General features: G+C 54.0%; 1 protein-coding gene across 1 annotated transcript; it reads left to right on the top strand.

Moving 5' to 3' along the window:
- The first annotated feature begins 4936 nt into the window (after positions 1 to 4936).
- Positions 4937 to 22648, top strand: EHD2 (EH domain containing 2). The gene is made up of 6 exons (XM_082438387.1): positions 4937 to 5088; positions 7091 to 7551; positions 8079 to 8176; positions 12237 to 12649; positions 18205 to 18369; positions 20839 to 22648. Exons 2-6 carry the CDS (start codon positions 7148 to 7150, stop codon positions 21388 to 21390), a joined length of 1632 nt encoding a protein of 543 aa, XP_082294513.1. The 5' UTR covers positions 4937 to 5088; positions 7091 to 7147; the 3' UTR covers positions 21391 to 22648.
- Positions 22649 to 23912: the final 1264 nt, after the last annotated feature.

Below are 23912 nucleotides of genomic sequence, written 5' to 3'. Positions count from 1 at the left end.
CTGACGCCCCCCAGGCCCCCTTTGCTTTCGGGTCTCCGGGGACTTGTTTGGAGTCCAGGGGTAGGGGCGACAGGTGGGTGGAGAGGGGGATTGCGAGGACTTAGTCCACATACATATGTGAGCCCCTACTGGGTGCCAGGCCCTGTTCCAGGCACAGAGGTGCAGCTGAACAAGACAAGTGCCTGTCCTGGGAGGGCCAACTTGGTGGTGGAGAAGGCAGGCAGTGAAAAAGTTCAACCAAACACAGGCGATGCGTGTCTTTCCTGGTAAGGTTCTGTGGTCTCTGGGAACACGGAATTAGCAAATACTGAACCATCGCTCCTGGGGGGAAATATAGGGTTAGCTTCCTGCCAGCCTCTCGTCACGTTTTTGTCAAGCCGTCAAGACATCGCCTTGTTTTATGTGTTTCTGTTTAAAGACACCTCACTTAATGTATAGTGCTGATTCGTTAACATTGACCTCACGGCCAACGGCACTATAACTCGTGCCTGAGTGAAACTTCTCTAACCCGTATTTTCTCCGTGAGGCACATCCCAGCCTTCTTGTGCTTAAGCTCTTGAGACAGCACAAAGCACTACACCTGGGGGCCATTTAAAACAGAGAAATCGGGGCTTCCCTGGTGGCGCAGTGGTTGAGAATCTGCCTGCCAATGCAGGGGACACGGGTTCGAGCCCTGGTCTGGGAAGATCCCACATGCCGCGGAGCAACTGGGCCCGTGAGCCACAACTACTGAGCCTGAGCGTCTGGAGCCTCTGCTCCGCAACAAGAGAGGCCGCGATAGTGAGAGGCCCGCGCACTGCGATGAAGAGTGGCCCCCACTCGCCGCAACTGGAGAAAGCCCTCACACAGAAACGAAGACCCAACACAGCCAAAAATAAACATAATAAATAAAACAGAGAAATCAGGACTTCCCTGGTGGCGCAGTGGTTAAGAATCCACCTGCCAATGCAGGGCACACGGGTTCGGTAAGATCCCACATGCCGCGCAGCGACTAAGCCCGTGCGCCGCAACTACTGAGCCTGCGCTCTAGAGCCCGTGCTCCACAACAAGAGAAGCCATGCCAATAAGCCCGTGCACTGCAAGGAAGAGTAGCCCCGGCTCGCCACAACTAGAGAAAGCCCGCGCACAGCAAGGAAGACCCAACACAGCCAAAAATTAAATTAAAAAAAAAAAAACTATGAAAAATAAAACAGTGACATCAACAAAAGCACAAAAATGTGAGACACGTGGCACTAAATAGACCCCCAAAAGGATACTTCATTTCCAGTACAAGGGCGCCGCCTTAGCGACTCAACGTTTTTGCCACTCTGCGCATGTCTGTGGAAGTGCTGTGAGCTTGTGGCATCACAGATACATTTTAACAAGTGGACTAATTCACAAATAGGGCACCTGCTCACAGTGAGGATTGACTGTAAACGTGTACAGTGTCAGAGATGTGGGGAAAATCAAGCAGGGTGTGTTAGTTTCCCATGGCTGGCATAACAAAGTACCACCAATTGGGTGGGTGGCTTAAAAGAAAGAAATTTATTCTCTCGGTTCCGGAGGCTAGAAGTCTCAAATCAAAGTGTGAGCAGGGCCACAGTCCCTCTAGAGACTCTAGGGGAGGATAGATCCTTCCTTACCTTTTCCAGTCTCTGGCCCTCCCAGGTGTTCCTTGGTTTGTGTCTGCATCACTCCAGTCTCTCCTTCCAAGCCATCTTCCCTGTACATCAGTGTATCGTGTAAGGACACCAGCCATATTGGATTAGAGCCTATCCTACTCCAGTATGAGCTCATCTTAACTTGATTCCATCTGCAAAGACCCTATTTCCAAATAAGATCACATTCACACTTGATTCACTAGGAGTTAGGACATTGATGTATCTTTTGGGGAGCCACAACTCAATCCATGACACAGAGTGAAGGAGTGGACAAAGCAGCTGCTAGTCCCTAGAACCCCTTTGTGTGAACTAGAAAACAGCACCCCTTTCTCCTAGAGTTTGGAGAGCAGCATGTGACCTGGAGTCCAGCCCCCTTCATACAAGCGAGTGCTTTGTGCAGTGAACAACCTGCCCAACTGCACATGACGGCCCTCAGGATCAGGTGGGAGCCCAAGACTTCTTTGAGGAGGTGACATTTGAGCAGAGAGCTGCATGAAATAAGGGAGGGAACCACGGGGAGATCTAAGGATAGAGCACCCAAGGCAGTGAGAACAGGCAGTGCAAAGGCCCTGAGGCAGGAGCGTGGGTGGAATGTTAAACAGCGAGGAGGCCCTGTGACTGGAACCTAGGGAAGAAGGGGGTGCAGACAAGAGGTAAGGTCAGAGAGAACAAACGGGGCCTATCCTGTAGGATCTTGAGCCCCACGGTGATGACTGCTTTGACCGTGAGTGAGGCGGGAGCCACAGGAGGGTTCCGAGCAGAGAGCTGAGCTGTTTTAGGTTTCTCAGGCGCCCTCTGGCGGCCGTGTGGGGAACCGACATGGCGAGGAGGCGACTGCCATAGTCAGTGGGAGCGACGGCGGCTGAACTAGGGTGATGCTCCCCGTTCCTCTTCAGGCCCCTGGGGGTGTTTGAGGGGGAGGAGCATATACATGGGATCTCCAGGAGAGGGACCGCCCCCCTTCCTAGCTCTAGATCTACTTCCCCCACGTACGTAATAAAGCACTGAAGGAGAATGGCAGTTCTTAACATCCTCTAATCCCCTGCAAGCTCCCGGAGGACCTCACGTGGCCTGGCCGCGTAAAGAAGTTTGCCAGTGATTTCCACCTGCTCACGGCCTCAGTTCTGGAAGGCTGGCTGCATGCAGCCCGAGCAGAGAAACACGATGAGTAACGTTTTCAGAACACTTACCAAGGCACTGCTCCGAGCCCTTCAGCTGGGGTATCTTACTTGATGCTCACAGAAGCCCCTGTGTGGGAACTGATAGCCCCACCTCGCAGGTGAGGAAACCGAGGCCCCGAGGGATGCAGTGTCAGACTGGGCTGCAAGCCCGGCGGCCTGGCTGGGAGCCTGAGACCTTCCCCTATGCACACCCAGCTTGGGGGGAGGGGGGTATATAACAGCAAGGCCTTGGCCGGCTGTGCAGGAGCCAGAGACGCTCCCCCTCCCGGGCCCCTGGGCAGGAGACCAAAACTGATCTCAGCTCCTACGGTTAGTCCTTGGGACCAAACTTCTTTTTTTTTTTTTTTTCCATGTGGACCATTTTTAAAGTCTTTATTGAATTTGTTACAATATTCCTTCTGTTTTATGTTTTGGTTTTTTGACTGCAAGGCAATGTGGAACTTAGCTCCCCCATCAGGGATCCGGCCCGCACCCTTTACACTGGAAGGCGAAGTCTTAACCCCTGGACTGCCAGGGAAGTCCTGGGACCAAACTTCTTAGATGTTCTTAGACGCTAGAATCAGCAGAGTGGGCATCTGGGGGGTCCCTTTTCTACAGCTGAGCCATCTGGAAAAAGAGGCCAGGAATGGCTACCTCAGGGCCCAGATCACCTGGACACAGAGCAGGATTGGAACCCAAGATTGACAGTGTCCGAACTACAAGCTCACTAGCTGCCTTCTCCATCTTCTTTTTTTTTTTTAGTTTATTTATTTTTATTTATTTATTTATTTTGGGCTGCGTTGGGTCTTCGTTGCTGCTCGCGGGCTTTTCTCTAGTTGCGGTGAGCAGGGGACTACTCTTCGTTAAGGAGCACGGGCTCTAGGCACGCGGGCTTCAGTAGTTGTGGCACGCAGGCTCAGTAGTTGTGGCTCACGGGCGCTAGAGTGCAGGCTCAGCAGTTGTGGCGCAGGGGCTTAGTTGCTCTGTGGCATGTGGGATCTTCCCGGACCAGGGCTCGAACCCATGTCCCCTGCATTGGCAGGTGGATTCTTAACTACCGCTCCACCAGGGAAGTCCCTGAAGGCGTATTCTTAACCACTGCGCCACCAGGGGAGTCCCATCAGTATATTTTTAAAAATCCACAAGTCTGGTACTTTCCTGGCAGTCCCAGTGGTTAAGACTCCACGCTTCCACTGCAGGGGGCCCTGGTTCGATCCCTGGTTGGGGAACTAAGATCCCGCATGCTGCACGGCCAAATTAAAAAAAAAAAAATTTTTTTTTTTTTAAATCCACAAGTTTGTGACATGGTAATGGGGGCTGGTGTATCAGTGCACGATTAGTTGTGGGTCTAATCAGCGATGAGTAAACAATCCCTAGAAATTCCAAAACAACCGAAGTGTGAGAACATCAGCGATTCCTCTTGGTGACAGTCTAAAATCCCTGCTCTCATGGAGCTCATGTTCTCGTGAGGGAGACCGTCGCTGAAGCACAGAAATGTAAAATATGTAGAGTGGTGATAAAGACGGCAGAGAAGAATAAAGCAGCGATAATGGATAAATCGTGAGAGATCAGGGAGGGCTTCTCAGAGGAGGTGACATTGGGGTTGGAGACCTGAAGAAGGGGAGGGAGGGAGCCACTTGGATACCTGGGGGAGACAGCATTCCAGATGGAGGAACAAGAAGTGCAAAGGCCCTGAAGTTGGAAGGTTGTATGAGGAACAGCGAAGAGGCCAGTGTGGCTGGAGCTGAGTGAGAGAGGAGGAGAGAGAAGGAGGTGAGGGCAAAGGGAGCCCGCAGATCGTTCAGGGTCTTGTGGGTCACTCTGAGGGCTTTGGCTTCTACTTGGAGTGAGAGAAGAACCAAGGAGTGTTTTGAGCAGAGGAGTTTCATGAACTCGTTTAAGTTTTAAAATTATTATTCCTGATAATAAATTATTATTATTATTGGTGTTATTGTTTTATTGTTACTATTCCCCTGTTAGGAAGGGAGACAGGGATGGAGTTTGAACCGGGGACCGGGAGCCCGCCCACTCACCCATCTCGCAAAGGCGCCCTGCCACTCCCCACCGGGGGGCGCCAGAGGCCCGGCGCCCGGTTTCGGGGGGGCGGGGGCGCCTTGTCCCGCCCCCCCCCCCGCCCCTCCCGTCCCTCCTCCCGGCTCTCTGCCCCACCCGGCTCAGACGGCTCCGGACTGGACCGCGAGCACAGGCCGATCCGCGGGCGCCTTTGAATCCCCGCGGGACCCCCGCCCAGCTCGCCCGCCCGGTCCAGCCGCCTGCGCGCCCCATCGGTGAGTGGTCCCCGACCTCAGCTGTCGCCTCCCAGCCTCCGCCCGCGGAGCCCCCGAGTCTGCCTTGGCTCTGAGTTATTCCCCTGCTCGCCAAAGACCCTCAGTCCCCACCCCAGTCACTGTGTAACGGTCTCCCGGCTCTCCCCACTCCCTTCCGAAACCTCCCTGTCTCCCCCCAGCCCCTTCCAGTAACAGTGTCCCCCTCTCTCCTCCTCCCTTCCAGTGTCTCCCACTTCCCCATCCTCTCAGCCAGAGGGGATCCACTCCTTGGGGTCTCCCTCCACCCCCCTCATCCATCTCTGTCCTATTTGGTCCCTCCTCCCACCCACAAGCTCCTCTCCTACCTCACCAACCCGATCGCCTGTCCAGTCACCCCCAAAGCGTCCTCCCCAAGATGTCCCCCAGGTCCCTCCCTGCATAGGACACCACCCAGGGCTGCCTCCCTCTGCCAACATCCCAGGTCCTGCTCCAGCCTCTCCTTTACCTCTCTGGCACACCTTCCCCGAATCAGAATTCTTTTCCTTTTTTTTAATTTAAAGTATCATTATGATTTTATGTATTTTAACATATTTGATTTGCAGTTATTTTTGATGTCCAAATTGTCCCATTTTGGCCAGTGGGAGTCCTGTCAAGCTGAGTCTGTGTCCCTGTGACATGCCCCGTCTATGTCTGAGCACTTCCCCACTGTCTGACCCAGGCTCACTTGTTCTTTCCCCACCTCAGCCCCAGAATCAGCCATTTCTCCAAGAAGCCTCAGTCTCTCTTTTAGTGGAAAATGGTATTTAGAGACTCCAATCTGACGAAAAGTTGGTTCTGTGAAAAGATCAGTGCAATTATAAACATCCACTTAGACTGATCAAGGGGAGAAAAAAAAAAGAAAAAGCAGACACAAACGACTGATATCAGGAATGAAAGAGGGGACATCACTACAGATCCTACAGAGCATGAAAGGATAGTAAGGAAATGTAGAGAACACGGTCTGGGTGCTGGAAGTGCTCACTGCTGCTGGGTTGGTAACTGTTTCTCTCCCTAACTCCTTAGACCTATGATAGGAGTGCAGGCTCTGAGGTCAGGTTGCCTGGAGCCCCAGCTTGAGCACTTTCTAGCAAAGTGATCGTGGGCAAGTTATTGCTATCTTCTTGAACCTACATTTCCTTGTCAGAAAAGTGGGGATAATAATAGCCCTACCTGACAAGGTTTTTGTGACGATTAAATGAGTTAGAGCAGTGTCAGGCATGCAGTGATCATAAATGTTACTATTCTTGTGAATGCCCAAGCCCCATCATGATCTAGGGGGACCCAGGCAGTAGTTCAGACTCGCTTCTCATCCTTGTGCCCATGTGTCCAGCCACTCTGTCCATCCATTCCACAGCTCCAGGTCATGATACCCCCCATCCTCTCTGCCTAAATGCCCTTGTCATGCCCACTCTTTAGGGAGCAGCTCAAAAGTCAGCCCAGCCAGAGCTTTCCCAATCCTGTGGTTGGCTCACCATGTCCCCCTCTGGTGCCTACAAGTCCACTTACCCGGCATTTCCCAAGCATCATTGACTGCTTGGTGCCCAGTTTCTCTCCTCACTGGAGGCTCTGACTGTGGGGGGGCTGGTCTCTGGAGTATTTTTGTATCCATAGCTCTTGACACATGGTGTGATTTCAGTGAAAATGTGCAAAATAATGGGAGGGGTGGAGGAGAAAGAAAAAGATGAAGGAATACACTTCTTCCAATCAGCTTCTGCATCCTTCCCTTTGTTTATCTCTTGGTCTTCCACCATCAATCCCCCTTCTTCAATCATGCCATTGTTACTCTCTTTCTCTTCCTCCAGCTGGAATAATCACCTTCTTCCTCCTTCAGCCATCAACTCCTGCCATCCACCAACAGTGCTCTAAGAAGCTCCTCTTCCCTACCCATTCCACCATCTTTCTCCATCTATTCGACCTCCTGGCTCCCTTTCTTCTCCACCTCTTCCTCCAGGCAGTCCCCCATCAACATCCTCTCCTCCCACAGGTAGCTCTCCCCCTGTGCATCTCCATCAGCGAGCTCAGCAGGCAGTGTGCGGCCATCATGTTCAGCTGGCTGAAGCGGGGCGGGGCTCGGGGCCAGCAGCCCGAGGCCATCCGCACGGTGACCTCAGCCCTCAAGGAGCTGTACCGTGAAAAGCTGCTGCCTCTCGAGGAGCACTACCGCTTCGGGGCCTTCCATTCACCAGCGCTGGAGGATGCTGACTTTGACGGCAAGCCCATGGTGCTGGTGGCCGGCCAGTACAGCACGGGCAAGACCAGCTTCATCCAGTACCTGCTGGAGCAGGAGGTGCCCGGCTCCCGGGTGGGGCCCGAGCCCACCACCGACTGCTTCGTGGCCGTCATGCATGGTGACACCGAGGGCACCGTGCCTGGCAACGCCCTCGTCGTTGACCCAGACAAGCCCTTCCGCAAACTCAACCCCTTTGGGAACACCTTCCTCAACAGGTGTGCAGCCAGCAGCCAGGAGTGCATCTTCCTGTCCCTGGCCCCCAACCCCGCCCCATCCCTGCCTGTGTTTCTCTCCTTTTCAGCCCCAATTCCCTTCTCTCTACTAGATCCTTCCTCTTCCTGCCTTCTCTAGGGGAGCAGTTAAGCCAGGGACGCATGGGTTCGACCGCTGTCTAGCTGGGTGGCCTTGGGCAAGTGACTTAACCTCTCTGTTTCTCTCTTATCCTCATCTGGAAAATGGGGATAACCATAGTCCTTACTCCATAGGGTTGTTGTGAGGACTAAATGAATTAACACCTACAAAGTGCTTAGAACAGCACCCGGCACAAAGTAAGTGCTCATTAAACATCAGCTCTGATTTTTTTTTTATAGTTATTATTCTCTGTCCTGATCTTCCTTTTCTCTTTCAAGATTCTTCCCTTCCCTGAACCTGATTCTCCTCGGTGCAGTCCTGGGTTCCCTTCTTATGTGTCCTCTCCTCCTGCCCCTCCCTGCACTGACCCCTGACCTTCCCTCTGCCCCAGGTTCATGTGCGCCCAGCTCCCCAATCAGGTCCTGGAAAGCATTAGTATCATCGACACCCCAGGCATCCTGTCGGGGGCCAAACAGAGAGTGAGCCGCGGTGAGTGAGGCCCGGATCTCTGGGTCTGAGGGAGGAGGGACTGGGGGCCCGGATCTCTGGGTCTGAGGGAGGAGGGGCTGGGGGCCTGGACCCTTGGGTCTGAGGGGAGAGGGTCCCAGGGTCTCTGCTAGGACTTGGGCCTGTGTCCGCCGGCCCTGAGCTGGTGGGGTAGCAGAAGGGAGCTGGTGGAAGGCTGTGATCCCTCCATGTTGGCACACGTTGAAGGGTGGGGGAGGCGTGTGGGTGAACACGTGCGAACGGGCTGCAGCTGCATATCTGGGTGGGTCTGAAGGATGGAGGGGGAGAGATCAAGAGAGACAGAGAGAGATACACAAAGTCAAAGATGGACAGAGATTCAGAGGGCGAGGCAGCGATACAGAGAGACAGGAGACCCAGCGAGGAGGCTGAGCCGGGCAGGCAGGCCCTGGGCCCGTGTGAGCTCTTGGCTCTGTGTCTGGGCCACAGATGGGGCTGAGGAGGACCTGGGAAGGGGAATCTGGGCGGGGGCCAAGGGCGGCCTGGAATTTATAAACAGCTGTGCAGGGGGAGCGCGGAGGGGAGGGGGTGAATTCCAGCGGGGCCTCCGAGGGAGCCCGGCCCCCACCCTCATTCCACCCAGCATTTCTGTCCCCTTCCACCCCTGTCCCGCAAGGCCTCGGAGGCCAGAAACTGGGGCAAAGGAGGCCGCAGTGTGGGGCAGAGGGGAGTGGGAGGCGACTGCAGGGAGGCAAGGAGGCTGGACCTCGGGGTGAGGGCGCGGACGGGAGTCCCTGGCCGCTGCCCAGGAAGCGCCTGTTCCCCGGAAGGGAGGCAGGAGGCAGCTGCAGAAGCAATGGGGTGGGGGGGAGCTTGGGGCGTGGGCCTGGGAGAGTCGGAGGGGAGGGAGGCCTCCAAGCCAGGGCAGGGGTGCAGGGTGGGAGCCCAAAGGAAGTGGGGAAGAGCAGAGAACAGGGTCTCCTTCCCTTTCAGCAGAGGTCGGGGAAGAGGAGAGTCCGTCCGTCTGCCTGTAAGGATGTATGTGTGTGTGCGTGTGTGTGAGTGTCTGGGAGTTTGTGCCCGTGATTGTGGCAGGGTGTAACTTTGTGTGCGGCTCTGAGGGACGCCGGGGGGCTTTGTGGGATTGTGTGTGACAGTGACTGATCGTGTCTCCATATGTGGTTGTATTGTGAAATGTGTGTGTGAGTGTGTTGGGCAAGGGAACTTTTCTGTGACTGTGTGGATCATTTAGTGTGTGTCTGGGAAAGTGTGTAATTGTGGTGTGACTCTGAGGTGTCAGGGCTCTGCTTGGGATTGTACCTGTGTGTGGCCGTGTAGGAAGGCCTGAGGGGATTTTGTTGGATTGGATGTGACCGCATGTGATTGTATCTCTGTATACAGTTGTGCCCTTGTGTGTACAGTGAGGGGGGTGTGTGTGTATGTGCATGAGTGTATCTTTTGTATAACTATATATGATTGTGTCTCTAGTTTGGTGCGTGTGCGAGTGTGCACGGGCTTGTGTGTGCCTGCTGCTGTTACTTTGTGTGGGTCTCACAACGTCTTTGCAATTGCGTGACCACGGATATCTGTGTAGGTTCCAGATCATGAGCGAGGGTGTGTTTGGGAGTCTGCATCTTGTAGTGTGCGGCTCTGATGGTGTCCAGGTGTACGCTCCTGAGTGCACAAGTGTGTGTGTGCACGTGTGTGTGCACTGGTTGAGCAAGCGGCCTCTGCCTGGAATATCTGTGAAGGCCACACGTGTGTGATTGTAGCATAGTGGAGCCTTCTGGCGGGGTTCAGATCTGGCCTCCGCTCCTTCTAAACTGTGGGACCTTGGCTGAGCCACTTAACCTCTCCATGCCTCAGTTTTCTCATCTGTAAAATGGGAACGTGATAGTATCAGCCTCATAGGTTGCCCTGAGGGTTCAATTTAAATGTCAAAATGTGTGAAGCACTTAGAGCAGTATGTAGCACACACTAGGTGCTATGGAAGTGCCCATGATGACTGCTTTTCCTCTGTGAGGCTGTCGTTGTGTGCCCCGGGGTGCCTCTCTGCCACGTCTCCCGTTCTCCTGTTCCCGTTGTGCGCCCCAGGGTGCCTCTCTGCCACGTCTCCCGTTCCCGCGCTGACTCAACCTCCCTCCCTCCGTCCCTCCCTGCATGAGACACACTTTCCAAAGCCGGGCCGCTGTGTGTGTTTGTGTAGACATTGGGGAGGGAGGAGGAGCCCCAGCTGCTGTTCCTCTGGTGACCTGGCCCTTTCTCCCCGCAAAACAGTGTCACCCACCCCCACCCCATCCCATCCCGTCCTCAGTGGCTGCAGGAGCCTACTTCCTCCCATGCAGGATTGGCCTGGCACCAGCTCCCCAGGAGAGCGTGGAGGCCCACGGGGCTGCTGCTCTGTTGCTTCCTACCTGAGTATCTGGAGTAAATCCCTTAACCTCTCTGTTCCTCAGTTTCCTCTTTTGGAAAATGGGGGTCATAAGAGTGCCTGTCTCCTGGGGTCGTTTTGAAGATTCAATAAGTTGAATTGGGAAGGGCATGAGGTGACTTTGGGTGAATCAGTGATGGCTCCCTGTTCTGCCAGTTAACTCCTCATCCCCCAGGTTGCCACTCTGTTCCCTCCTCCTGGAAGCCCTCCCTGACCACCCAGGCTGGGTCAGGCGCTCCCCTCTGGGCTGCTGCATCCCAGCCTGACCACTCTGGACCGTGAGCCCAGTAACGACAGACCTGGGGCTGCCTGAGCCACACTGTGTCCCCAGCACAGAGCAGGCGGCTCTGGGGATGGCTCCTGGATGACCCCCCAACGGTGTCTCGCAGGCATCATGAGTAATGTTTGTTGAGTGCTTACCATGCGCCTAGCACCGTTTTTTTTAAAGAGTTTTATTGTGGTATAATTTACATGCCTAAGGCTCACTCATTTTAAGTGTATAGTTCAGCGCCAGGCACTGTTTAAGCTCTTTATATATCTTAGCTCATGTGTATTACTTTAAAAAAATTTTTTTTAAATTTTATTTATTTATTTGGCCGCACGGCATGTGGGATCTTAGTTCCCCCACCAGGGATCGAACCAGCGTCCCCTGCATTGGAAGCAAGGAGTCTTAACCACTGGGCCACCAGGGAAGTCCCCTCATGTGTATTCTTTTAATCTTCACACAGTTCTAGGAGGTCGGTCCTATGATGATTTCCATTTTACTGAGGAGGAAACAGAGGTCCAGAGAGGTTACCTGCTTGCTTAAGGTCACCTAGCTGATGGGGGCAGAGCCGGGATTCAAACGCGAGTCTTCCCAACTGCCAAGTCGGGGGGGTCTCAACTGCTCCTCTCCTCTCTCCCAAGCGTCACTTGTTGCTGAATGAATGAGCGAACGAGCAAAAAAAGCAAACAGCGTGAATGAATGAGTGAGTGAGGAAATGAAAGGTGAAAGGAATGAATGAATGGACCCAGGAGCCAGCTGTTGGGATGGGTGCCCCACGAAGGCAAGGACCTTGTCTGCGTGTTCTCTGTGGGACCCCCAGTGCCCAGGACAGGGCCTGACACACAGAAGACTCAGTAAATGTTGTTAATAAATTTAAAATATTTAACATCTGCTATGGCAAGAGCATAACTGGGGCCCGAGTGAAATCTTTAGTTGCTGGATGGTGGGGAGATCTGACAGATCCTGGGGAGGGGCTGGGGTGACGGAGGCACTCGGGGGCCTTGCGGGGGGTGGGGGTGGGTTGTCCATAGAAGCACAGGGAGTCTATTAGGAACACTTGAGTGTTTCAATAACTGGACCAATGCCCGCTGCTAACATCTGCCTAAAGGATGAATGAAAAAGGGGAGGGGGTGAATGTCCCCTGTAGTCAGATGGCTTGAGAGACGGGGGGCAGAGTGATGGGGGAAATTCTGAGGGCTGCAGAGACAGAGCTGTGGGGGCACTCTTGGGGCCTCAGCTGTTTCTCATAGACAAAAATTTCGAAGGTTAACAACCTGAACATCCGGTACAGTCTAACTTGAGTCCAAAGGAATGGCTGCATCCCAGTGGCTGGAGGCTCGGGTGCTGACCTCTGCCCCTGGCGCCCCCGTCCCACCCCCCACCCCCAGGCTACGACTTCCCGGCAGTGCTGCGCTGGTTCGCCGAGCGCGTGGACCTCATCATCCTGCTCTTCGATGCTCACAAGCTGGAGATCTCAGACGAGTTCTCGGAGGCCATCGGCGCCCTGCGAGGCCACGAGGACAAAATCCGCGTGGTGCTCAACAAGGCCGACATGGTGGAGACGCAACAGCTGATGCGCGTCTACGGGGCCCTCATGTGGGCGCTGGGCAAGGTGGTGGGCACGCCCGAGGTGCTGCGCGTCTACATCGGTTCCTTCTGGTCCCAGCCCCTCCTGGTACCTGACAACAGGCGCCTCTTCGAGCTGGAGGAGCAGGACCTCTTCCGCGACATCCAGGGCCTGCCGCGCCACGCCGCACTGCGCAAGCTCAATGATCTGGTGAAGAGGGCCCGGCTGGTGCGGGTGAGCAGTAATGGGGGGCTGGCTGAGCAGTAACCGGGGCTGGGGAGGCAGCGGCAGCTCTTGCCTTTCCTCTGATCCTCCTCTACTTGACTGCTGGTCCCTGGCATCAACTCTCTGATTAGTTAAGTTCTCTAATCTGAGAAAGTTCTCCTGCTGTGCCTGGCCCTGTGCCGGGTGGTGCTGGGAACACAGCAGTGACCAAGGCACTCCAGGGGAGGAGACCACCCCATCCCCAGACAGTGATCATCCAACATGGTCAGGGCTGAGACTGGGGAGCCCAGGGGAAATCCGGGAGGGCTTCTTGGAGGAGAGGGCATCTGAGCTGCAAACTGGAGGATGAGGAGGACAAAGAGGGGAAGAGATTCTAGAAAGCAGGACCAGCAAGTGCGTGGACTGGAGGTGAGAACATGGCCAGTTCAAGGAAGAGGAAAAAATGTCAGTGTTGAAGCCAGTGTAGACAGTGGGAGTAACTGAATCTGAGGCTAGGGGCAGGGGTGGGGTGGGGTGGGGTGGGTGAGAGTCAGATCACCCAGGGCTGTGGCCTGGAACTTGTGCTTTGTCCTGAGGGCACTGGGGAGCCATGGAAGGATTCAGAGCAGGGGAGGGACAGGGTCAGACTCTAGCTGCCTTCTGGAGGGTGGATTCAAGGGCAGTGAGACTCGGCTCCCAGACCAGGGAGGAGGCTGGGGACTGAGGAACAAGGAGGAGCCTGGATCAGGACAGGGCCTCCGGGACTGGGAGGCCAGAGCACTGGTTTAAGAGCGTTTTGGAGGACGAATGGAACATTCACAGGGGAGGCTGCCTGCCAGGGTGGAGGTGGGGCAGGAAGCTGGGCAGGCAGGGAGGCCTGGAAGGTTATGGGGGATGGAGGAGCCTGAGGTGTTGGTTTAAGGAGCTGCAGAGAGGGGGTGAGTCAGAGCCCCGCCCCCACCCCAGGAATCCTCCTTGGGAGGGAGCTGCCCAGTGTGGTCGGCTCCTGAGGGCTCCAGAATCCACCTTTCTCTCCTCCTCTGCCCAGGCCCTGGACTGTCTCTGTCTGTCTCTCTGTGTGTCTCTCTCTCTCTACATCTCATTTCTACCTCTTTCTCAGTTTCTCTCTCTCCCTTATTGTCTCTCTTTTTTTCCGCTTCTCTTCCCTCATTCATTCTCTTTTCTCTCTCTGTCTTTCTCCCTCTCTCAGTCCTCCCTCCCTCAGTCTCCCCCTGGGTCACCCTCTTCCCCTACGGACCCCGGTCCCCCAGGTCCCTCGGGGGAGCAGACAGCAGCGGGAGGGGGAGCCCAGGGTCCGTGGGACCCAGGGGCTGGGTGGGGCCGGACACCTGGTGCCCCCGCCACGCAGGAGGTGGCTCCGGAAACCCAGACAAACCCCGGAGTCCGGGACCCGCGCCCCGGTCCACCCCGCCCCCCCACGTTATCTCTTCCTGGCACCTTCCGCGGCTTCCTCTCTGGAAAAGCCATTAGTGCCTGGCCTCCTCCTGTCTTCTGGGTTCCCGAGGAGCCGCCCTTAGGCCCCGCCCCCTCTCCCCGTTGGCCCGCTCTCGTAGGCCCCACCCACCGGCCTGGCCACACCCCTGCTCTGATTGGCCTTCTCAGACCTGCAGACCACTCCTTCCCCTTCCTCCTGCAAATCCATCTATGGCTCCCCAGTGCCGCTCAAGACACAGGGTCTACAGTGACCAAGCCTTGTTGCTTCTCCCCTGCCCCGTGTCACCCGCTCATTCCCCACGTGTGATTCTGCCACACTTGGTCCAGCCATCAAACAACAGCACACACCGTTTACCTCCCCATATGCTCTCCCCCAACAGTACAAGGCCTTTCCACACTCTTGGTAACTACCCCTCTGTGCCTCAGTTTCCCTGTCTGTCCCAGTGTCCGATGTGGATGAGTCCTCTGGCTCTGCCCTTTGGTTGAAGTGATAGGTGCTGCTAGAAGGGGCGATTTCACTGTGCTGTGACACTTGAGGCCAGGGTCTTGGGAGGTTCTGATTCTAAAGAGACCAGGATGCCGTGAACCTTCATACCGAGCTCGCTGAGGTGACTCGATAGCATTAATTCAACAAACAATTATTGAGCGCCTACAGTGTGCTCCTGCACTGTTCTAGGTCCTGGGGATAGAGCAGGGAACAAAACCAGATAAAGTTTCTCTTCTTGTAGAATTGCCTTTTAATTGGGAAGTGGATGTTAAACAAATTAATCTCTAATATTATATTGTATGTAATAAGGATTATGAAGAAAAGTGAAGCAGAGAGACTGGTGAGAGGCTAGTTTAGGGTCATTGAGGAGGGTCTCCTGGAAGAGGCGATATTTGAGCAGAGGCCTGAAGGAGGGGAAGGGGTGAGCAGAGTGGAGATCTGGGGGAGACCATACCCAGGCAGAGGGAACAGCAAGCGCAAAGGCCCTGAGGCAGGGACATGCTTGAACAAGGAGCCCAGGGTGGTGGAGATGGGAGATGAGGATTCAGAGCCAGCCAAGGTGCCACCAAAATGTTTAGCATTCTAAACCTATGACTCATTAAAAGGACTTTTTTTTTTTAAACATCTTTATTGGAGTATAACTGCTTTACAATGGTGTGTTAGTTTCTGCTTTATAACAAAGTGAATCAACTATACATATACATATATTCCCATATCTCATCCTTCTTGCATCTCCCTCCCACCCTCCCTATCCCACCCCTCTAGGTGGTCACAAAGCACCGAGCTGATCTCCCTTCCCTGTGCGATACAGCCGCTTCCCACTAGCTATCTATTTTACATTTGGTAGTGTATATATGTCCATGCCACTCTCTCACTTCGTCCCAGCCTACCCTTTCCCCCTCCCCGTGTCCTCAAGTCCATTCTCTACATCTCCGTCTTTATTCCTGTCCTGCCCCTAGGTTTTCATTAAAAGGACTTTTTAATGAGTGTTTTTAATTGAACATTTAAGACCATCTCATGGGAAAGCACTCATGTTCTGTCAAACGTGCCCCCTCCCACCTCTGACCCCAATGGCTCTCAGGTTCTCTTCCCTGCAGGCAACCCCCGTGAGTAGTTTCTTGTGTCTTTTCCAGATATATTCTATTTTTATTTAAGCCTATCCATTTAATTATTGAGCTTCCTATTAAAAATAGGACATGAATGCTCTTTTTTTTCTCTCCTTGTTTGCTTTTTTAAAAAAAGTATTTATTTATTTATTTGGCTGTGGCGGGTCTTAGTTGCGGCGTAAGGGATCTTCGTTGCGGCATGCGGGATCTTCAGTTGCAGCACGTGGGATCTTTTAGTTGCAGCATGTGGGATCTAGATCGAACCCAGGCACCCTGCATTGGGAGCGCAGAGTCTCAGCCCCTGGACCACCAGGGAAGTCCCCTCCTTGTTTGCTTTTTGATAACTTATGAGATCGTGGCTCAAAGGTTCTCAAGTTCATTGGTTTATTCCGCAAATATTTCTTGAGTCTTTTCTCTGCACACTGTGCCGGCGCTGGGGACAGAGGGAACAGACAAGGTCCCAGCCCTCCTGAAGCTCACATTCTGATGGAAGGAGACAGAATAAGTAAACTAACAGATAAATGAAATAATGATGAATTGTGATAAGTGCTGTGAATGAAACGATAAAAGTAAAGGTAGAAAGGAATTGGATGGTGGTGCTTGCGGCACCTGCTTCCCATAGGATGGCCTCTGTGAGGAGGTGACATCAAAAGGAAGCTGAAGGAGCCAGATGTTGGGAGACTAGGGCAGAGTTCCAGGCGAGGAGTAGCACGTGCAAAGGCCCTGAGGTAGGAAAGTGGTTGGCATGCTGATAAAAAAAGGTCGGCAGGTGAGGAAGCTGGAGCAGATGGAGGGAGATAAAGTTGCATGAAGCGTCAGGAGCCAAGTTGTGAAGAACAGTCTCAGGCCCTCATTACACTCTTAAAAATTATTGAGGCCCGCAAAGAGTTTGTATGTACACGGATTAAATCTTTCTATATTAACCATATTAGAAGTTAAAACTGAGGGTATTCCCTGGTGGTCCAGTGGCTAGGACTCAGCACTTTCACTGCCATGGCCTGGGTTCAATCCCTGATCGGGGAAGTAAGATCCCACAAGCCTCGCGTTACATCCAAAAAGAAATAAGTTAATACTGAGAAAACGTTTCCTATTTATTTCTCTCATAATATTAATTAACCAACGATACTTATATAATTTTTTTTTTTCGGCCGTGCCGCGTGGCTTGCGAGATCTTAGTTCCCCGACCAGGGATCAAACCTGTGCCCTCAGCAGTGAGAACACGGAGTCCTAACCACTGTACCGCCAGGGAATTCCCAAACAATACTTATATCCTTATTAATAAGTAACATTTATTATAAATGTTATCTATACATTTTGATCATGTCGATGTATACTAATGAAAAGATATTGATAATAATTAACATGGTAAGATCATTTAAAATAGCAAGAAAAACATCTACTGTTAGCCTTAAGTAACAGATGTGGTATGAAAATTAACTGTTTTCCAAACCCAAAAAAAAACCCAACTTAGGGGGGACAGTGGCCCTGTTTTACATGTTTGCAAGTCTCCTTAATGTCTGGCTTCAGAGGAGACATCTGGATTTGCGCATCTGTTTCTGCAGTCAATTGCAATATCTTTTAGTCTTTAAAAACTCCACTGTCCGCTGGGGAGGAAATGAGAGTAAAAAACACACACAGCACCTTAATATTCTTATGAAAATAGTTTTGAGTCTGCAAACCCCTGAAAGGGTCTCGGGGACCCCTGGGCCACGCTTTGAGAATTGCTGCAGTAGGGCCTTGTCAGCTGTGGGAGGAATTTTGCACTTGGATAAGAAGCAAATTGAGACATAGTAGCAGTGTCTCATGGTGCCGCACTTGTTCCTTAAAAAAGCAAAACAAAACAAAACAAAAACGACCCTCCAGCTGCTACTTCGTGGGGAAAGGATTGGAGGGGCTGGAGGGGCCAGAGGGAAAGCCAGGAGTCCAGTGGGGTGACTGGTGTGTCCCCCCCCCAGGCAAAAGATGGAACGGCTGGGATGGGGGGTGCAGCAACTGAGGTGGAGAGAAATGGAAAAGTAGAAGAGAGATTTAGGAGTTAAAAGGGCTCGCTGATGAAATAGTTGTGGCCAGTGAGGAGGGAGAATCAAATCAGGAATGATTTCCAGATTTCTGGGCTCCACTGGGTAGGGAGAGGTGGAGGTGCCGTTTGTCTCCCGAGATGGGCACAGCTGAGAGTGGCACAGCTCTGGGGGCTGGACCTGAATTCCATCGCGGGCGTCCTAAGACGGAGCTGTCCAGGAATGTTGACAAGGCAATCAGCTCTGAGTCTTGAGCTCCAGGGAGAGGCCAGGGCTGGTATGTAGATTTGGCAGTGGACATGGAGGGATGTTTACGCCACGGGAGGGGCTGAGAGTACCTAGGAGAGATGGGAAGCCCTTGTACCCACGGCAGCAGCAGCTCACCTGTAATTGTTAGAAATGCACATTCTCAGGCCCCACCCCAGACCTAGTGAATCAGAAGCTCTGGGCAACCCATGTTTTAACGAGCCCCGCAGGTGACTGTGAGGCAGGCTTAGGTGAGAACTCTCCTCCCCACAGGTTCACACCTACATCATCAGCTACCTGAAGAAGGAGATGCCCTCCGTGTTTGGGAAGGAGAACAAGAAAAAGCAGCTGATCCTCAAGTTGCCCGTCATCTTTGCCAAGATTCAGCTGGAGCATCACATATCTCCCGGCGACTTCCCGGACTGCCAGAAGATGCAGGTGGGAGGCCGCCCAGGAGGAAGGCAGCAGGGGTGATGTGATGGGAAGGCTGGCTTCCATGGGCTCCGGGATGGGACCTTGAAAACCAGAGGGATGGATGGCAGGTTCCTGAAAGCACTTCCTGCAAATGATTCTGTGGGAGCGTGGTTTTGTGAATTAAGGGAGTGAACAGCAAACCCAAAGCAACTGTGGCTTAGTTAGGATAGAAGTTTATTTCTCTCCTTCATAAATGTCCTGCAATATGGTCCAGGGCTGGTTTGGTGCTTTACAGAGCCAGGGACCCAGTCTCCTTCTGTCTTAATTCTCCTCCAAGTCTGGCCTCCAGTCCCAAGAACCCCCTCATGGTACAAAATGGCTGTGGAAACTCCAGCCATTGTGTCTGCATTCCAGCCAGCAAGAAGAGGGCAAGGAGCGGGGCGGGAGGGGAAGCTAATGGTACAGTCTCTCTCTTTAAGAACACTTACTACAACAGTGCTGTCCAATAGTACTTTCTATGGTGACTTTCTATGCTGTGCTGTCCAATGTGGTAGCCACTAGCCACATTAAAACTGAAATTTTAGGTTTTAATTTTAATTAATTTAAATTTAAATAACCACATGTGGCTACTGTATTGAACAGGGCAATTCTAGAGTTGCATGTGCAACTTGTGCTGACATCCAATTGGCTAGAACTTAGTCACATGGCCACAGCTGCTGCAAGGGAAGCTGGGAAGTGTAGTCTTTTCTCTAGGTGGCCAGATGCCCAGGTAACATTCAGGGATTCCATACTGAGGAAGAAAGGAAGATGGATATTGGGGGATAACCGGAGGCTCCTCACATGTCCAGGCCTAGGATTAACCAGTGTCAGGGAAAGCACTGGGTCTGGGTGTGGCAGCCTGGGGTAAATGAAGAGCCACAGGAGATGGGCAGGGCAGGAGTGACCAATGGACGTGGGGACAGAGGTCCAGGCTCAGGCATGGAGGCGAGGACTAGCGCCCCTAGCCCAGGCTCTGTTTTGAGGTTGTGTTAGGCTGATACTGAAAGCCTGTGACCTTTGGGTCTTAGATATTTCTAGTCCAATACTGAAGAATTATAATAGAGTGAATTTCCCCTTGGTCACTGACTAGCTCTGTGAACCTGATCAAGTCACTTAACTTTTCTGAGCCTCAGTTTCTTCAACTGGAAAATCGGCATCCTGATAGTATCTACCTTGGATGCTTAATTGGCTAGTGTTCGCGACTTCCTTAGACAGTGTCTGGCACAGAGTTTGGGCCGAATCAAGTTTTCTCAGCCTCCACACTCCTGACATTTGGGGCCAGATAATTCTTCCTTGTAGGGGGTGTCCTGTGCATCACAGGCTGTTTAGCAGCATCCCTGGCCTCTATTCACTAGATGCCAGTAGCACCCCCGAGTTGTGACCATCAAAAATGTCTCCAGATATTGCCCGCTGTCCCCTGGGGGACACCATCATCCCTGGTTGAGAGCCGCTGGGCTAGATAAAGAGCAGCTGTGAATATTACGCTGACATTTATTGAGCACTTCATCCAGATGAATTCATTTAGCCTTTCCCACCTCCCAGTGAGGGGAGTGCTAGTTCTCAACCTGTTTTCCAAATCTGGAAACTGACAGGGAAACCAGAGAGGTCAAGTCACTTGACTGAGGACACACAGCTCCCAAGTGGCAGAGCTGGGTTGGAACCTGGGCAGCCTGGCCCTGGAGTCCTCCCTACTCATCACCATCAATCACACCCCCGTCTCTTTATGGTCATGATCAGTGGATCTCTCTGCCTTGGCTCTGGAAATTAATGTGGTGCTGCGATATGGATTGGTCTTTGCTGCAACTCTTCTGGTGCAATCGCTTTAACAGCTGCACGTGTGAGAAGCAGCGTGACCACAAACCCAGCCCTGCAGCGGCTCTAGCACCAGATGACTTCTTGCCCCGGGGGTGGGGGGTAGTCCCAGGATCTCCTGATGACTCTCCATCCCAAACCTAACCTCCAAATGTGGGGCAAGCCGCTTAGTCCTTGCTGTGTGGTGGGGTAACAGAGCCAGCAGGGTGGCAGGAATTGCATTTTCTTAACTTGCATAATGGTGGGGATGTTGACTGGGCAGCTGGGGTGCCGTAGAGGGTGGGCAGGCCTGAGGGCTGACGGGTGTGCTCTGGTCAAGCCGTGGCTGATGTCAAAATGTTGAAATCCTTCTCCACCAGCTGGTGAAAGGCTGCTGTTCTGAGTCATCGGAGGGCCCCTGCTCTCCCTACTGTCCAGATATTCTGGGGTCATGCCCGGCACTGGGTGGGGTAGGGGGCACTGTGGGACCTTGCTGCCCAAGTCTCTTCTGAGTGGTGGGTACCCAAGCGGATTGGGGCGTTCAGATAATCGAATACTTCTGCACCTCTCTGTCAAGAGCTGCCCAAGTGTCCCGGAGCCAGCACGGGGCTGGGGGGCTTCGGGATGGTGCCGCCTGACTTCTCTGCGTTCCCCTCCCCACAGGAGCTGCTGATGGCTCACGACTTCACCAAGTTCCACTCGTTGAAGCCGAAGCTGCTGGAGGCACTGGATGAGATGCTGACCCACAACATCGCCAAGCTCATGCCCCTGCTCCGGCAGGAGGAGCTGGAAAGCACGGATGTGGGCGTGCAGGGGGGCGCTTTCGAGGGCACCCACATGGGCCCCTTCGTGGAGCGGGGGCCTGACGAGGCCCTGGAGGACGGCGAGGAGGGCTCGGATGATGAGACTGAGTGGGTGGTGACCAAGGACAAGTCCAAATATGATGAGATCTTCTACAACCTGGCGCCGTCCGATGGCAAGCTGAGCGGCACCAAGGCCAAGACCTGGATGGTGGGTACCAAGCTCCCCAACTCTGTGCTGGGCCGCATCTGGAAGCTGAGCGATGTTGACCGAGATGGCATGCTGGACGACGAGGAGTTCGCCCTGGCCAGCCACCTCATCGAGGCCAAGCTCGAGGGCCATGGGCTGCCCACCAACCTGCCCCGCCGCCTGGTGCCACCTTCCAAGCGGCGCCAGAAGGGCTCCGCTGAGTGAGCCAGCCGCTGCCTGCCGGCCCTTCCTCCCTCTTGCCCTGCTGTGGCTCCCCAGCTCCGGATGGCTGCACGCACATCCCCACCCCGGCCCACGTGCACCCTGCCTGCCCACTCTCCTAGCTGTAAGGATGGGGGTCCCTCTGCCCCCCACTGCCAGGCAGTGGGGACCAGGGGAGGGGCAAGGCTTCTCTGCCCACCCTTCACACCTCTACCCTCACGTACACTTAGCACATCATTCCGACACTAATACACACACACACACACACACACACACACACAGAAGCATCCATCCCTGCATCATTCATTCAAATATTTGTTGAGCACCTACTATGTTCAGGGCTCCTTCTAGGCACTGGGGATTACAGCAGAGAGCAAAGCAGACACTCTATATGCCCTCATGGAGCTGACATTCTCAGGAGAGAGCACCTACAGAGTCACTCAAACACAGAGACACGCACCCAGGCCTAACCCGTCTGATCCCTGATTCTGAGCAGGACCCCTCATAAGTGAGCGGCCACTTGGTTGAAATGACTAACGGAGGGGTCCCCTTGCCCTGCTTCCTCTTGCCCAGCCAGGGGGGGACCCTCCACCCCATGGTGTCCTCAGGTCTTGGGACCACTGGGGCCTCAGGGGGGAGACACACCTCCTACTTCCTCAGCTGGACCCCTCTTAGCCCCTCCCCCCAGGTCCTGCCACACCCCTTTCTTTAAGAAGGATCCTCTGCAGACCGAAAACCGCCTTCCATCCCTGTTCCTCCCAGGTGGCGTCCACTCTGAGGCCTTTCTGTCCTCCACTCACCTGCCCTGGATTGAAAGCCCAGCCTGCCCCCCCACCTCAGGCTCCCCACAGCTGGTGGTCCGAATTTTAGACTGCTGGGGCACAGCCTCTCGGCCCACCATCAGTTCATATTTAAGTGGAGCCCCTGCCAGATAGGCCCCAGGACGTTATTTTAGTCCCCTTTTCAGGGACGTCGTGGGGGGAGGGGCTCTTGGTGCTACAACCCTCCCTCCCCTCCCCTAAAGGGAACTCTCACCCCCCTACACACACACCTTTTCCCGCCTTCACTACGTATTAGTGCTTGACCCTGGTGGGGGACCACACGGAAGAGATGGGGAAGAGCGAAACAGATGGGGACGATGCCCCCTCCAGGGTGCTCGCTGGGATTCCCACGCCCGTCACCCCTCACCCCGTGCCTGGGAGGGGACTGTGAACGTAACAGCCTTCCCACAGTGCAAATAAAGCCATGGCTTCTTTCCCTGTGGGAGTCAGGCTGTCTTGGGCTGGGTTAGAGGTGGGGATCGCTCTCCCCCCCAAACCCCCTGGGGAAGGAGGGCCCGGGGCAGAACTTCAGGGGGGTACCCTCCAAGCTCTCCGGGGCAGAGGTGGAGGCCATGACTCAATGCTGCGGGAACCTGATGACTCAGGCCTGGGCTGGGGACCAGACCGACATATTTTCCGAAGAAAAGTTACTCTGAGGCCCTCCCTCCGGGACATCCCTCCCTCAAACCTCCTGCCGCGGGGGCCTGGGAACCAAGCCCTGGGCCGTGGGGTTGTGTGTATGTGTGTGTGTGTGCCAACTTGGTTACAAGATGCCCCCGTCCTCCTCCCTGCCCGCCGACGTCCACCCACACAACCTGGGTACACAGATCCTGACACGTAACACCGAGGACAAGCGGGCTCCCGGAGGGGGAGGAGGTGATACTGCCCATCAGGACCACCAAAGTGTGCGCACGCGCTCGCTCACGCCCAGCGGGGACCCCGCTCGTGGTCCCGCCGACTCACACCCAAGGCCACACCCACGGCCCCCGGGACACGCTGGCCTCGCGCCCTCCCCGCCCACGCGCGCCCGGTGGCGCGGCTCCCGGCGCCCCCTGGTGGACACACGCGAGCTAGGCTGGCCGGTCGCTGAAACCCCTGCCCCAGGTGGTGGGTGATCAGGTCTCCAGGGCCGAATCCCGGGCCTGTCACCTTCCCCAGGCCGAGTTCCGCTGTGTGAACCCCCCGGGGCGCCTTCCTTCTCTGTGCCTTTTTCGAGTGGAGAACGGCCACATAAAGGCTCTGGATCCCTACGGATGGTTGCCAGGGCCCAAGGGCATCTGAGCTCCCTTCCTTATTTGTAAACAGCATAGATTAATTGATTCTAAGATAAAGTCTCAGGGGGCGAGGTAATAACAATAGTTAACATTTAGATCCCGGCAGTCTTAAGGGTTTTGTATATATTACCTTGTTTAATCTCCAGAACAACCTATGAGGCAGATGAACCATTATCGCCCCCATTTTACGGATGAAGCAACTGAGGCACAACTATGTAGCTTATCCAAGATTAATGATTCTGAGCCTGTGCTTCTAGGGTTCTAATAATGTATGTTTCTAACATTTCTCGCACGTAATGTTCTGTGCTCCCAACCTCGACATTTCGAAAACTCTCTGATTTCCAAGATGCTAGGGTTGGAACATTGACAGGTCAAACGTTCTGAGATTGCAAAGTCTCGTGTGCCGAATCTGCCACTGACGGGTATAACT

This window comes from Balaenoptera physalus, assembly GCF_965194825.1.
Source record: "Balaenoptera physalus genome assembly, chromosome: 19".
NCBI classification, from domain to species: Eukaryota; Metazoa; Chordata; class Mammalia; order Artiodactyla; family Balaenopteridae; genus Balaenoptera; species Balaenoptera physalus.
The sequence above is the reverse complement of the archived record's forward strand: the minus strand, read 5'-3'. Positions and strand labels throughout refer to the sequence as shown.